The 15,351-nt window shown below is 40.2% G+C and overlaps 1 protein-coding gene across 5 annotated transcripts in view; it reads right to left on the bottom strand.

The window, feature by feature from the left end:
- Positions 1 to 15,351, bottom strand: part of tjp1a (tight junction protein 1a) — a 277,102-nt gene that overhangs the window by 42,139 nt on the left and 219,612 nt on the right. For all 5 annotated transcript variants that reach the window (XM_043680310.1, XM_043680311.1, XM_043680312.1 and 2 more), the window contains 8 exons: positions 15,040 to 15,145; positions 14,532 to 14,682; positions 13,141 to 13,249; positions 10,503 to 10,722; positions 7,580 to 7,764; positions 5,871 to 5,966; positions 3,432 to 3,514; positions 3,129 to 3,339 (listed from right to left, as the gene is read on the bottom strand). In XM_043680310.1, coding sequence (XP_043536245.1) covers positions 3,129 to 3,339; positions 3,432 to 3,514; positions 5,871 to 5,966; positions 7,580 to 7,764; positions 10,503 to 10,722; positions 13,141 to 13,249; positions 14,532 to 14,682; positions 15,040 to 15,145 — 1,161 coding nt within the window. The remainder of the gene's footprint in view (positions 1 to 3,128; positions 3,340 to 3,431; positions 3,515 to 5,870; positions 5,967 to 7,579; positions 7,765 to 10,502; positions 10,723 to 13,140; positions 13,250 to 14,531; positions 14,683 to 15,039; positions 15,146 to 15,351) is intronic.

Here is a 15,351-nt window from a genome sequence, read left to right as displayed (position 1 = left end):
CCCACTGAATCTGCCAGCCATTCAATGAAGTTATGGCTTATCTGATAGTCCTCAACACTTCTCTTTTTGCCCCATAATCCTTGATTCCCTTACAGATTAGAAATTTGATAATCACAGTCTTGAATATACTTAATGACCCAACCTCAATTGCACTCTGTGGTAATATCTGTGGAATACCATAGATTCACTAATTCAAGAAAACAAATTCCTCATCTGTGTCTTAAATGGGCAACTACTTACTCTGACATTATGTCCTCTGGTCCAAGATTCTCCCATAAGGGAAAACAACCTCGCAGCATCTACGCTTTCAAAAGCCTAAGAATTTTCAGTAATATTACTTCTCATGCTTCGTAACTCCAAACAATAAAAGTCAAACCTACTCAACCTCTCCTCTTACAAAAATCCCTCCATGTCTGGGATCCATTCACTAACAGCCTCCAATGCCAGCATATCTTTCCTTAGATAAGGAGCCCAAAACTGGTCACAGTATTCTAGGTGTGGTCTAACTTTTACCTTGTATCATTTTAGTAAGACGTCCCCATTTTAAAACTCTTTGGAATCAAACCCAACTTTTCTTCTGACGTCCCCATTTATCTGCTTGACTTGGATTATGATTTTGAGTATTATATGCAAGGACTCCCAAACCCTCTCTGCTGTAGATTCCTACAGTCTGAATAATATTCAGCTCAACTGTTCCTACCAAAGTGCACAACTTCACATTTTCTCCTTTGCAAAATGTTTGCTCACTCAACCTTCCCATATATCTCCACACACTTTGTGCTATCCTACTTGCCTTCCCATCTATTTTTGTCATTTGCTAACTTAGCAATAGTACATTGGTTTCCCTCATTCAAGTCATTAATATATATGGTAAAGAATTGTGGCCCCAATGCTGATCCCTGTGGTGATCCACGAGTTAGATATTGACATCCTGAAAATGCCAACCCTTATCCCAACTCCTGTCATCTATTAGCTTGCCAGTGCTCAATTACAACTTTTATTATTCTTACACAGATGATCTCTCTACATTTTTGTTCCTCAATTTCCCTTTGACTATCGGGAAATGTAGTACAGTCCCATTAAGGTGACCATCCTCCTCTTATTTCCGAGTTCCACCCATACAGCTTCACTGGATGACTCCCCAGGAATATCATCCAAGTACAGCAATAATGCTTTCCCTAATCAAAAATGCCATTCCCCTTCCTCTCTTGCCTTCCTATCCTTCTGTAGTATTTAAACCCCAGAACATTGAACTACCAGTCCTGTCCCTCCCTCAATCACGTTTCTGTAATAGTTATGATGTCCCAGTCCCATGCTCCCATACATGCCCCAAGTTCATCTACCTTACCTGTAAGACCCCTGCAATGAAATAAATGTAGTTTAATCCAGAGTTACCTCATTTTCAGACTTGGTCTTTCCTGCCTTTTCGAATTAACTTGCTCTTTTTTTAAATTCAGAACCATCCTCATCCGTCTTTCTATTCTCACTACTTAGGATCCCCCGAACTTCCCGATCAGTTCAAAGACTCCCGAATAGCATTAGCAAATTTCCCAGAGAGGAAATAGGTCCTTCCAGTTCAGGTGAAATCCGTCACTTTTAAACAGTTCTTTTCTGCCCAGAGATCCCAGTGATCCAAAAATCTGAATACTTGCCAAATGCACTACCTTTTCAGCCATTGATTTATATGCCCTATCTTCTTATTCCAACTTTCACTAGCACATAGCATTGGGAGTAATCCAAAAATTACTACCTACCTTTAAGGTTCTGCTTTTTAACCTTCCACCTTACTTCCCATAGTCACTCTGCAAAGCCTCAACTCTTTCCCCAACGATGTCATTCTTACCAATGTGTACAGCGACTTCCAGTTTCTCACTTTCCCCTTTGATAATTTGCTGCAACCATTTTGTTGCAGCCTTGACCCTGGCACCAGGATCAACATACCATCCTGAATTCATGTTCATGTCCAGAGAATCTCCTATGTGATATCCTAGGATGCAACCCACCAAGTTGAGGGAAATCAACTTTTATGCCGATTAATTTCCTCAGTACATTTTCTCCACTAACAGTCATTTAATTATTTCTTCTTATTCTTTTGCTTCTTGATTAATTAGAATTTTCACTCAAAATTGGAATCAAGCTGTAATAACCACATCCTGCAAAGCATAGTGACAAGTATCTGCTTCATGATGGATGATGTTGCATTACAAATATCACTTTCCTTCATATTGATAATTATTAGACAATTATTTTTTCTGCTTTTCTTGAGATACTTCAATGTCCATTGACCTCTTCCAATTTCTCAACCACAAGCTGATCTTATGGTGATATCACCAAAACATATATCCCAAATATGCACCAATGGCAAGAAATTCTTCTGTATCACCATCTCTCTGAATACATCTATTGTGTATGATAAGTCACACTGCATGACTGTCATCTAATAATGGATCAGCCTGAAATCACAAACACTGGCTCCTAAATATCAAAAACAACCCTTCTCCTGGATCACCATTGAATCAGATTGTTTATAACTCTGGAGATGATTTTCTGATACCACGTCCGCTTTACCATCAAGTTCACAAACCATCATCTTTGAATCTCTATCCAACTCTCAGCTCATCTGCTGCAGAAACCATCATCCATGCCGCTGTTATTCCAGACTGGATTACTCCAGTGCTCTCCCCTGGCTGGCCACGAATGCTACATCCCTGGGAACCTATGCCCAGCCAAAGCTCTGCTGCTTGAACTCTAAATCTTATGGAGTAGATTCATATATAATTTTAAATATTATGAGCCCAGCCACCATTTATCCATTTTTCTTGATGTCAGATGATTTTACCAGTCCTCATTCATTTATAACCATTTGCTCCTTGACATATATGGGTTTCTGTCTTGATTTTAAATATTCTGTCCAAGTGGAAAATTTCAGAAATATTTCATTGCCTGCGCAGCAAGTTAAAATCATCTGACATCAAGAAAAATGGATAAATGGTGGCTGGGCTCATAATATTTAAAATTATATATGAATCTACTCCATAAGATTTAGTATAATACAAATATAAAACCCTCAATTACACAAAAGTCCAGCAATATTTGCTATACATTTAGGAATGGTGTATTATACTCACATGTGAATAGATGATGATTGTTTTTACGTAGTTTCAAAGCACGCTCAAACAACTTTCTAGCACTCTTTCGGGACTCGGGACAAAGTCTTTGCCGCATGATCTTAACACCTTGTTTGGAATCAGGATTTAGGAAAATTACGATTGGGTACCACTGTGCATAATTCAAACGGTCCACTGCATTTGGAGTAATGTCCAATACTGCATGCTTATCCTAATGTAACACAAAGGCAAATAGACACTTATAAATATGAAGTACACCTCATTTACAATCAAAAGTTGCTTAGACACAGGAATCAACCTTACCCTGTCAATGACTTGTTTGATTGTATGTAGTCGAATAATTCCAGAACTGCGTTGATCAGTGCCAGCATCTCTGGGCTCACTCCCTGTGATCAAATAATGCCATTTGAAAAGCAGAACAGTTTAAAGTCAAACAATTAAACTTTTGTCTCATTTCCAATTCACTTAACTCCCCTTCATTCATCAGAATATTATACATTAAAGCAGTAAACAATTTAGCCCGTCAAGTCTATTCCAGCTCTTTCCAAGAGCAATTCAGCTAGTACCCCTTATACAGAGGATGAACTCTATTTATGCAATTTTTTTTATAACTCAAAATAGTGCTGGATTGTAGCAACAATAAATTTTTCACTACTTTTCTAAATACATGACAATACATAAATAACTCAAATAACCAATTCTCCATCTCTCCCTCTTATTCCACAAATTTTATCTTCAGGTGTTTATTTACTTCGGTAATCTGTAATCCACCATACCTCAAGCACTACAATCCATAAATACCTGAAGAGAGAATTTTAGTACTGAGGAAAGATTGGATAGGCTGGGTTGTTTTCTGAGCTCGCAATAGCACAGTGGTTAGCACTGCTGCTCGCAGCACCAGAGACCCAGGTTTGATTCCAGCCTCAGGCAACTGTCTGTGTGGTGTTTGCACATTCTCCCAGTGTCTGCATGGGTTTTCTCCAGGTGCTCCGGTTTCCTCCCACAATCCAAAGATGGGCAGGTTAGGTTAATTGGCCCTGCTAAATCGCCCATAGTGTTCAGGGATGTATGGTTAGGTGCATGAGTCAGGGGAAAATGTATGGGAATGGGTCTGGTTGAGATACTCTTCAGAGTGTCGGTGTGGACTTGTTGGGCTGAAGGGCCTGTTTCCATGCAGTAGGGATTCAAAAGGATGTTAAGGAGTCAGCTAGATGCAACTTACAGGAGCTTAAAAGGTCTAGATAGTGTGAATAGAAAAAGTCACTGCTCTGCTTAGTTTAAAAGATCTAGATGCCGGAACGGTTACAACATTTAAAAGACATTTGGACAGGTACATGAATAGGAAGGGCTTAGAGGGATGTGGGCCAAACACAGGCAAGTTGGACTAGTTTAATTTTGGAAACTTGGTCAGCATGGGCAAGTTGGATTGAGGGGTCTGTTTCCATGTTGTATGACTGTATAACCAGGACACCATAGATTCAAAAGAAGAGAGAGGAGGTTTAGAGGAGTTACAAAGGGAAATATTTCATCGAGCAAGTGATGGGATGTGGAACTAACTCACTGTCTGGAAACAGTGGCAGAGATAGAAACCCTCATAACATTTTGAGGAAAAAAAGTGGATAGGCACTCTAAGACAATAAGACCAAGAGCCTGAAAGTGGAATTTATTTGCATAGCTGTTTTCGACCAGTGCATATATATTGAGCTGAATGGCTTTCTTCCATGCTGTAAATTTCTGCAATTCTAAGAAAATATCAATACTAATGGGACAAAATTGCAGCAAATTCAGTTCAGTGAAATGAGAGTATTGGGTCTGCAAAGGAACTACCTACAAGACTGTATGCGCACTGTAGCTTGAAATTAGATCTAAACCTCCACTTAGCAGTTTGAAACATTTGGGTTGACTCATACTTAGAAAGCTTGGTTAATTGCAGGTTGCCTTCAGACAAAGGGACGCTAGGAACCTGAACTAAATTTCAAATGTAAAACACTGTTTATTACTTAAACACAATTCGACTTCTTTGGACATTGAGTTGTGTGCCACATCTGGCCTAGAAAAGATTCATCAGGTCATTGTTATTCTGGGGGAGGAGTAGGACAACAGGAAATATGGGATTAAAGACATTTATAGTTCATAGGACTGATACATATATAACTGACAAAAGATCAAAATTGAAAGAGTTCAGTTTAACTCAATGTTGGTATAAAATGCAGCATTGCGGAGTCTCACCTAAATGTAACTTTGGGATGAATTACTTTGCAATATGGTGAATTACAAGAAATATCCAGTTTAGTTGCATATTTTTATGGTTATTAAGAAACACCAAGGTTAATACCTGATACACACTGCTCCTGGAAGCTAACACATTGGCAGGCATCTGTGTAAGTCTCTATCATAATGATGATAGCTCTGCTCAAATAGCCTCAGCTATGAAATTTAATACCCATGCTCATTTGAATTATGGCCACTTGAATGAAGTATCGGAGGTCAAACCTCACTTAAAAGAACATTCCCCAACACCAATCATTGCCAAGAAATGCAGATAAAGACTTGCTGACCACAAAGGCATGCAATGTAGAAACAGTCATAGATTTCAAAGGAAAACTGGATGAACTTTTGAAGGACTATGGAGTAGGGGAGTTGAACCAGATTGCAGTGAGAAGCCAGATTAATTTTGATGGCCAAATGGCCTACTGCGCAGTAAGTGACGATGATTTTAAGGAACTGAACAGAAAATCTTACTTGCAATTTCGTACAAATCTGGTTCTTCCCGTCCAAGTTTCTCTCGAGCAACATCAGCAAGAGGTCCAAAGATGACTACTGGCCTCAGGAAACCAGCTTTAAAAAAAGATAAAGTTTGTGAGAAAATTTGTAGCTTGGGTGCTCATTGTGGTTCTGTTCGCCGAGCTGAGAATTTGTGTTACAAACGTTTCGTCCCCTGTCTAGGTGACATCCTCAGTGCTTGGGAGCCTCCTGTGAAGCGCTTCTGTGATGTTTCCTCCTGCATTTATAGTGGTTTGTCTCTGCCACTTCCGGTTGCCTGTTCCAGCTGTCCGTTGCAGTGGTCGGTATATTGGGTCCAGGTCGATGTGCTTATTGATTGAATCTGTGGATGAGTGCCATGCCTCTAGGAATTCCCTGGTTGTTCTCTGTTTGGCTTGTCCTATAATAGTAGTGTTGTCCCAGTCGAACTCATGTTGCGTGTCATCTGTGTGTGTGGCTATCCACGAAACGACACAACCAGCTATCCTACGTAGCCACACACGCAGATGACATGCAACATTAGTTTGATTGGGACAACACTACAATTATAGGACAAGCCAAACAGAGAACAGCCGGGGAATTCCTAGAGGCATGGCACTCATCCACAGATTCAATCAATAAGCACATCGACCTGGACCCAATATACCGGCCACTGCAACGGACAACTGGAACTGACAGCTGGAACTGACAATCGCAAGCAGTAGAGACAAATCACTATAAATGCCAGAGGAAACATCACAGAAGAGCTTCACAGGAGGCTCCCAAACACTGAGGATGTCACCTAGACAGGGGACGAAACGTCTGCTACACAAATTCCCAGCTCGGTGAACAGAACTTTAAAAAAGATAACCCAAAATTATCATAAGCAATATTGTACATTGTATATTGTAAATCACTGTTAATTATTTAAACACAATTTGACTTGTTTAGACATTGAATTTGCACTACATCCGGCCTAGAAAAGATGAAAAAAAGCTATTAATTCGGGGGAGGGAGGAGGACAGGAGGAAATATGGGACCAAAGGCATTTACAATGTATAGGACTGATAGATGTATAACTGACAAAGATTAAAAATCTCAAAGACATCTGCACATCAGTGGATTTAATCATTCCAGGATTGAACATGCAAATCAGGCACTACAATAACAATCATTTACATGTCTTCATTTAAAAGTGTTTTTCTCAGCAACACACAAAACTGCATAAAGTGGTAATCATATCCCCAATCTATTGGTAATCATATCTCTAGTCTGTTGGGAACAGTGACCAATGCTGCAATAGGAACAGCAAGTATTTTGATGTACTCCATCTGCCGGCTCTCTGCTTCCTGTCAACTGTCTGAGTGAGGTATGACGTACTCCTGCCCTGGTCAGGGACCAGGTAAAGGCAAAACCTTTGAGATTACACCAGCTTCAACAATCTTCAATGTTTCCCAAAAGGTTGAGGTATTCATTTATTTAAATTAATCACAACCTAATACTTAAGAGAATCAATACTGATTGGTTCGATTACATGTGAATTAAGTTTAACTGTCCTTTCTAAAGGAAATTCTGATGAAATGGAATTGATTTTACGTACTCCCATCGAGAACAAATAATAAAGAAAATGAGGTTGACAGGGTCTCTCCCCAAGTGAGCAGAGAGTGATTTTGCTCACCCCAGTAAACACTCAGTTCCTTTCCCTTTACCTTCTCGAAGGACTACTCTCTCATAAGCTGGAAACTTGGTATGAACTGGCTGAGCTGCAAGATCTTCTCTGCTTTTTCTCAAATTTCTCTTTGAACTACGAAGTCCACGAAACCGCCAAAAGTCCGCCCGATCCCCACCAGCAGTCTTGGGTAGTGTGTACTGCACACTAGACATCTGTTCAGCTCTGGTTAGCACAATGTATGAAAAGTACATAATATTAATCAAGTTACTCAGTAGTTAAACCATAGATCTAAACAATGACTTGATGGTGGAGTTAATCTTTTTCTTGAGCACTTAATTTGTAAGGAGACCTCAGTTATCTGTAAGAGTAAAAGGGCAGTTATGGTAGGGGATCTTAACTTTCAAAACATAGACTGACACTGACATAGTGTTAAGGGCTTGGATGAAGAGAAATTTGTTAAGTGTGTACACAAATATTGTCTAACACAGTATCTGATGTAGATGTATTTATGAATGAAGTTGCATCTACTCTTGGGAATTAAAAAGTTACTGAGGTGTCAGTGGGGGAGTATTTTGCAGCCAGTGACCATAATTGTACTAGTTTTAAAGTAGTGATGGAAAAGAATAGATTAGATCTAAAAGTTGAGGTTTTAAACTGGAGGAAGGCCAATTTTGACAGCATTAAGCAAGAACTTTCAAACCTTGATTGGGGGCGGATGTTCACAGGTAAAGACAGGGGGCTAGAAAATCGGAAGCCTTCAAAAATGACGCAGTAAGATTCCAGAGACAGTATGTTCTTGTTAGTGTGAACGGCAAGGCTGGGAGGTGGAGGGAATGCTGGATCACTAGAGAAATTGAGGTTTTAGACAAGAATAGGAAGGAAGCATATGTTAGGTATATACAGCAGAAATCTAGTAATTCACTAGAAAAGTATAAAGGCAAGTAGGAGGAAATCAGGAGGGTAAATGAGGACATGAGGTAGCTTTAGCAAATAGGGTTAAGGAGAATCCAAAGGGATTCTACAAATACATTAAGGACAAAAGGATAACTAGGGAGAGATTAGGGTCTCTTAAAGATCAGCACAGTCAACGATGTGTGGAACTACAACAGATGGGGGAGATACTAGATGAGTATTTTCCATCAGTGTTTATTGTGGAGATGGATATGAAAGATAGCGAACGTGGAGAAATAAATAGAGACATCTTGAAAAATGTCCAAAATGTATAAAGGTGCATAAATCCCCAGGACCTGGTCAGGTGTACCTAGAGCTGTATGCGAAGCTCAGGGAAGAGATTGCTGGATCTCTTGCTGCAATATTTGTATCATCGATAGCCATAGGCAAGGTGACAGAAGAGGGGAGGTTGGCTAACACGGTGTCACTATTTAAGAAAAGTATACACCGGTTAGCCTGACATTGGTGATGGGCAAGTTGTTGGAGGGAATCCTGTGGGGCAGGATTTATATGTATTTGGAAAAGCAAGGACTGATTAGGGATAGTTAACATTGTGCATGGGAAATCATGTCTCACAAACTTTGACAAAGTAACAAAGAGGATTGATGAGGCAGAACAGTGAACATGATCTATGTCAAACGCCTACTGCAGTCCATACATTTCCTCATGATAGGCTCGTTAGCAAGGTTAGGTAACACCAGAAAGGGAGAACTATCTATTTGAATATGGAACTGGCTCAAAGGTAGAAGACAGAGGGCTGTGGAGGTTTGCTTTTCAGACTGAAGGCCCATGACTAGCAGAGTGCCACAAGGATCGGTGCTGGGTCCACTGCTTTTCATCATTTAAATAAATGATCTGTACGTGAACATAGGAAGTGTAGTAAGTTTCCAGATGACACCAAAATTGGAGGTGTAGTGAATAGCAAAGGTTACCTCAGACTGCAATGGGATCTTGATCAGATGGTGTTTAATTTAGATAAGTGTGAGGTGCTGCATTTTGGGAAAGCAAATCTTAGCAGGACTTATACACTTAATGCTAAGGTCCTGGGGAGTGTTGCTTAACAAAGAGACCTTGGAGCGCAGATACATGGCACCTTGAAAGTGGAGTCGCAGGTAGGATAGTGAAGACAACATTTGGTTTGTTTTCCTTTCCTGGGTCAGAGCATCAAATATAGGAGTTGGGAGGTCATATTGCAGCTGTATAGGATATTGATTAGGCCATTCTTGGAATACTGCATGCAGTTCTAGTCTCCCTGCAAAAGGAAGCACATTGTGAAACTTGAAAGGATTCAGAAAAGATTTACAAACATGTTGCCAGGGTCGGAGGGTTTGAGCTATAGGGAGAGGCTGAACAGACTGGGGCTATTCTCCATACAGTGCTAGAAGTTGAGACATAACCTTCTAGAGATTTATAAAATCATGAGGGGCACAGTTAGGGTAAATAGACAAGATTTATTACCCTGTAGGAGGAATCCTAAACTAGAGGGTGTAGGTTTACGGTGAGAGGGGAAAGATTTAAAAGAGACTCAATAGGCAATTTTCCATGCAGGGAGTGCTGAGTGTATGGAATGAGTTGCCAGATAAAGTGATGGAGGCTGGTATGATTCCAACATTTAAAAGGCATCTAGATGGGCATGTCGTTGGAAAGGTTCAGAGGGATATGGGCCAAATGCTGACAAATGGGACTAGATTTATTTAGGATATCTGGTCGGCATGGATGAGCTAAACCAAAGGATCAATTTCCCTGCTACACATCTCTATGACTGTATGTAAATTCTGTTTTAAAACAATCCTTACAAATATATTGGTTTGACAAACAAACAAAGCCCTAACCCTGACTGCTTTGGTTTCATTCCAATCCATCTTTTCTCCAGGCTGCTACTGGGACATTTCATTGACAATAGTAAAATCCTGTAATTTTAGGTGGGAATTCCTCACGTTTTACCATAGATATAAAATCATATTAACAAAAACAAAAATGTTCACTGGGTGTAAGTTCTGATCACACACCTGTTTCTGTTTGGAATGATGCCCCTTTCCACCTCCTTATGGTTTTTGCCAATTCGAATTGCAAGCCAGGAACCCAGCTTCCCATTATACAGTGTATCCACCACTCGGAATACCTCGCCTCTGTTAAAACTTAAACCATACGGCGATTCCTTTTCATAGTCAAAGTGAGTCCGTATGTAGAAAGAATCGCCCACATCAGATTCCACAATACGCCGGTAAACTAGAACAAATAAATAATGTGCTATGAAAGCAGCATTTAAGATAAGGACAATTTGAGAGAGAAAAAATACAATCTCAGGTAACAATATTTCAGCTGAATAAAAGGAAACTACAGAGGCATGAGGGAGCAACTGGGCAGAATCGACTGGGAAAGGAGCCTAGCACGAAAGACAGTGGAACAGCAATGACAAGAGCTTCTGGAAGTAATTCAGGAGACACAGCAGAGATTCATCCTACAGAAAAAGAAGAATGACACAGGGAGGATGAGGCAACCCACAGGTGACTAGGGAGGTCAGGGATAGCATCAAAGAGAAAGCATATAATGTGGCAAAGGGCAGTGGGAAACCAGAGGATTGGGAAGCTTACAAAGACCAAGAGGGTACAAACAAAAAAAAGGGAGAAGATTAAAAATGAGGGTAAGCAAGCCAGTAATGTAAAGGTAGACTGTCAGAGTTTCTTTAGATATATAAAGAACAAAAGAAAGGGAAAAGTGGACAGTGGTCTGCTGGAAAATAATATAGATGAGATAGTAATGGGGAACAAGGAAATGGCTAAGGAACTGAATAATTACTTCGTATCAGTCTTCACAGTGGAAGACAAGAGTAATTTCCCAGAAGTTAGAGAGTAAGGGGGCAGGGCTGAGTATAGCGGCCATCACCAAGGAGAAGGTGCTAGAAAACTGAATGGCCTGAAGGTGGATAAATGACTTGGACCAGATGGACTGCACCCTAAAGTTCTAAGAGACAAAACTGAAGAGATAGTGGAAGGGTCAGTGGCAACCTTTCAGGAATCACTAGAATCAGAAAGGTCCCAGAGGACTAGAAAATTGTTAATGCAACAACCATGTTTAAAAAGGGAATAAGGCAGAAAACGGAAAATTACAGACCAATTAACCTAACCTTGGACATGGGTAGGATCCTGGAACCCATTGCGAAGGATGAGATTTCTGAATACTTTGAAGCATATGGTAAAATAGGGCAGAGTGAGCATGGTTTCATCAAAGGTAGATCATGCCTGACAAATCTTCCAGAATTCTTTGAGGGAGTAACAAGCAGATTAGACCAAGGAGAACCAATGGATGTTATCTACTTAGACTCAAGGTGACCTTTGACAAGGTGACTAATGAGTAAGGCAAGGGCTCCATGGTCTACAGGTACGGTGCCAGCATGGATAGAAACCCGGCTATCTGGCAGAAAGACGAAAAATGGGGATAAAAAGGCCCTTCTCAGGGTGCCAGCCAGTGACAAGTGGTGTTCCGCGAGTGTTGGGATCACATCTTTTCACATTAAAGATCTCGATGAAGGAACCAAGGGCATTCAGGCTAAGTTTGCAGACGATACAAAGATAGGTAGCACTGAGGAGGTGGGGATGCTGCAGAAAGATTTGGATAGGTTGGGAGAGTTGGCACAGAAGTGACAGATGGAGTACAATGTGGGAAAACGTGTGGTCATGCACCTTAGTAGAAAGAACAAAGGCATGGACTATTTTCTAAAGGGGGGGGAACATTCAGAAGTCTGAAGTGCAAAAAGACTTGGGAGTTCTTGTCCAAGATTCCCTCAAATTAAACTTGCAGGTTGAATCAGTAGTTAGGAAGACAAATGTAACAATGGCATTTATTCTGAGATATAAAAGCAGGGATGTACTTCTGATGGTCTAATCAGACCACATTTGGAGCAGTTTCATAGGTTTGGGTCCCATATCTCAAGAATGATGTATTGGCCATGGACAGTGTTCAGAAGAGTTTCACGAGAATGGTCCCTGGAATGAAAAGCTTAACATAAGAGGAACATTTGATGACTCTGGGTCTATTCTCGATGGAGTTTGAAAGGATGATGGGGGATGTAATTGAAAGTTTAAATACTGAATGGCCTGGACAGAGTGGATGTTGGGAAGATGTTTCCATTAGTAGGAGAGACTAGGGCCCGAGGGCACAGCCTTAGAGTAAAGGGAAGACCTTTTAGAACACAAGAAACTTCTTCAGTCAGAGAGTAGCAAATCTATGGGATTCACTGCCACAGAAAGCTGTGGATGCCAGGTTCTGGAGTATATTTAAGACAAAGATAGATAGCTTCTTGATAGTGAAGGGTTATGGGGAGAAAGCGGGAGAATGGGTTGAGAAACTTATCAGTCACGATTGAATGGCGGAGCAGGCTAGGTGGCCTGAACAGCCTAATTTCTGCTGCCATGTCTTTGGTCTAAGATGGGCCAAATTTGAAAATTTAATAATAGGAACAGGAGTAGGTCAATCAATTCCTTAAGTAACATTTCTCTTTCCAAACTTAAAGTTTTCTTGCATTAAGGATCTGTAGGATAATTTCAACAACTGGTTACACTTGCTTTGGAACAATTCTAAAACTTCCACTTTGAAGCTTCCACATCAAGCTTGGAGTGAATGAGAAAGTACAACGGAACAGCTCACCATCTTTCTTCTGCTGTGCAAGAATAGTGACCTCATCTCCTTTTGGAAGGTCAAGCAGGAACAGGACAGCTTCCTCACGGATGATATTTGCAAAGTCCACATTATTTACCTGTGAAGACGACATCTGAATGATAATGTCATACTTCCCAGTGCATTAAAAATATTAGATGCCCGTTTTAAATATTTCTTTTCAAGACTTTCCATAAAATACTGTCCACACCCAGCTAAGTTGAATTACTTACTATCTTTAAATGGGTTTTGAAAGTCTCACCAATAACATTATATTTTCATGAACCATAATAAACATCAATTTAAATTTCAGTTCCTATTCTGAATTGCAGTTTTGAAGAAAACTTAAATATTTGGATTAGTTATTTTAAATGATTTTATTTTTATTAGGACATTTCAGAGAGTAGTTAGGTCTAAGGACACATGTAGCATAAACTAAAAAAAGGCACTGTGGTTCAGTGGTTAGCAATGCTGCTTCAAGCACCAGGGATCTAGACTTGATTCTGCCCTCAGGCAACTGCCTGTGTGGAATTTGCATGCTCTCCCCATGTCTGCATGAGTTTCCTCCAGGTGCTCTGGCTTCTGCCCACAGTCCACAAATGTGCAAGTTAGGAGGACTGGCCATGCTAAATTACCCTGCCGTGTCCAGGGAGGTGTAGGTTAGGTGTACAAAGTTAAAAATCACACAACACCAGGTTATAGTCCTTTATCAGGTGATTGTGGAGGGCCCGATCGTAACACAGAATTTATAGCAAAAATTTGCAGTGTGATGTAACTGAAATTATACATTGAAGAATTGATTGTCTGTTAATCAATTCTTCAATGTATAATTTCAGTTACATCACACTGCAAACTTTTGCTATAAATTCTGTGTTATGATCGAGCCCTCCACAATCACCTGATGAAGGAGCGTCGCTCCGAAAGCTAGTGTGCTTCCAATTAAACCTGTTGGACTATAACCTGATGTTGTGTGATTTTTAACTTTGTACACCAGTCCAACACCGGCATATCCGAATTAGGTTAGGTGTGTTAACTATGGGAAATGCAGTGTTACAGAGATAATGTATGGGAATGGATCTGAGTGGAATGCTTTCCGAAGGGTCGGTGTAGACTCACGAGGCCAAATGGGCCTGTTTCCACACTGCAGGGATTGTATTCTATTAAAAGGTGGAGGATTTCCTTTCCTAAGGATTAGAGGACTCTGGATTTTATTGCATCTCCCTGATAACATTGTCAAACAGCATTATAGTTAAGTGGTTAGATACAAAATACAACTTTCCAAAAGTCACATGACAATTTTACTTCATTCATGGAAAGAATCAAATTTCATTAGGACTGCACTCAGTCAACCAACAGAATTCACTGCAAATATGTTGTCTTACTCTGAGGATCTGATCTCCTTCCTCTAAACCTTCTTTAGCTGCAGGACTATCTTCCAATACTCCAGCAACAAATATTCCCACATCATTTCCACCAGCCAGGCGCAGCCCAACACTTTCGCCCTTCTTAAACTTCACAAGCTTCATACTTGGTCTGAAAGAGAACATTGTGTGGTGTGAGACCACAGTAAAGAACAGTTAAACTGTTAACTCCACTGGCAAAACATGCTCAAGTTTTTTGGCGTAAACGGAACGTACATACAATGTATGGATATTCATTGCTTCCTGGTGTTTCTAGCATGAGACCATTGAGCAGTTTCCAAAATAAACAAATTAATAATTATCTGAAGCCCTGTGGATTAAGATTTAGATGATATCTTGTGTAAATCGTGAAGAGAAGAAAACTTCAGCTAAATTATCCAAACACATCAAGTTCTGTGTTATAGGTCGTGGAACAATCACATCATTTCTTAGCAGCACTACACTGGCGTGGGCAGAATTGCTGAATTACCTCAACATTCCATCATCATGCGACGAGTTTGGAATAGGTGCATCAGATGGGCTAACAGGCAAATCCACATCAGGCTGACCAGGTTGAGCATACACAGGCTTCGGTTCTGCAGAAATAGTTCATGTTAGGTATTGTTTTGTAATATAACTTCTCAAATTTAAAAGTAAGGGCATTCTTAAACCTTAATTGTGTCCTAACTAGTTATATTTACAGAAGAATTTCAAAAGATGTAAAAGTCTGAACTAATGTGACTGTAGTGATATATGTCTTCTTAACAGTAATCTTGTCATGTAGCAACGTGCAGAATCGATC

This window comes from Chiloscyllium plagiosum, chromosome 40, assembly GCF_004010195.1.
Source record: "Chiloscyllium plagiosum isolate BGI_BamShark_2017 chromosome 40, ASM401019v2, whole genome shotgun sequence".
Taxonomy (NCBI): domain Eukaryota; kingdom Metazoa; phylum Chordata; class Chondrichthyes; order Orectolobiformes; family Hemiscylliidae; genus Chiloscyllium; species Chiloscyllium plagiosum.
Note: the sequence above shows the minus strand (reverse complement) of the source record. Positions and strands in the feature narration are given on the sequence as shown.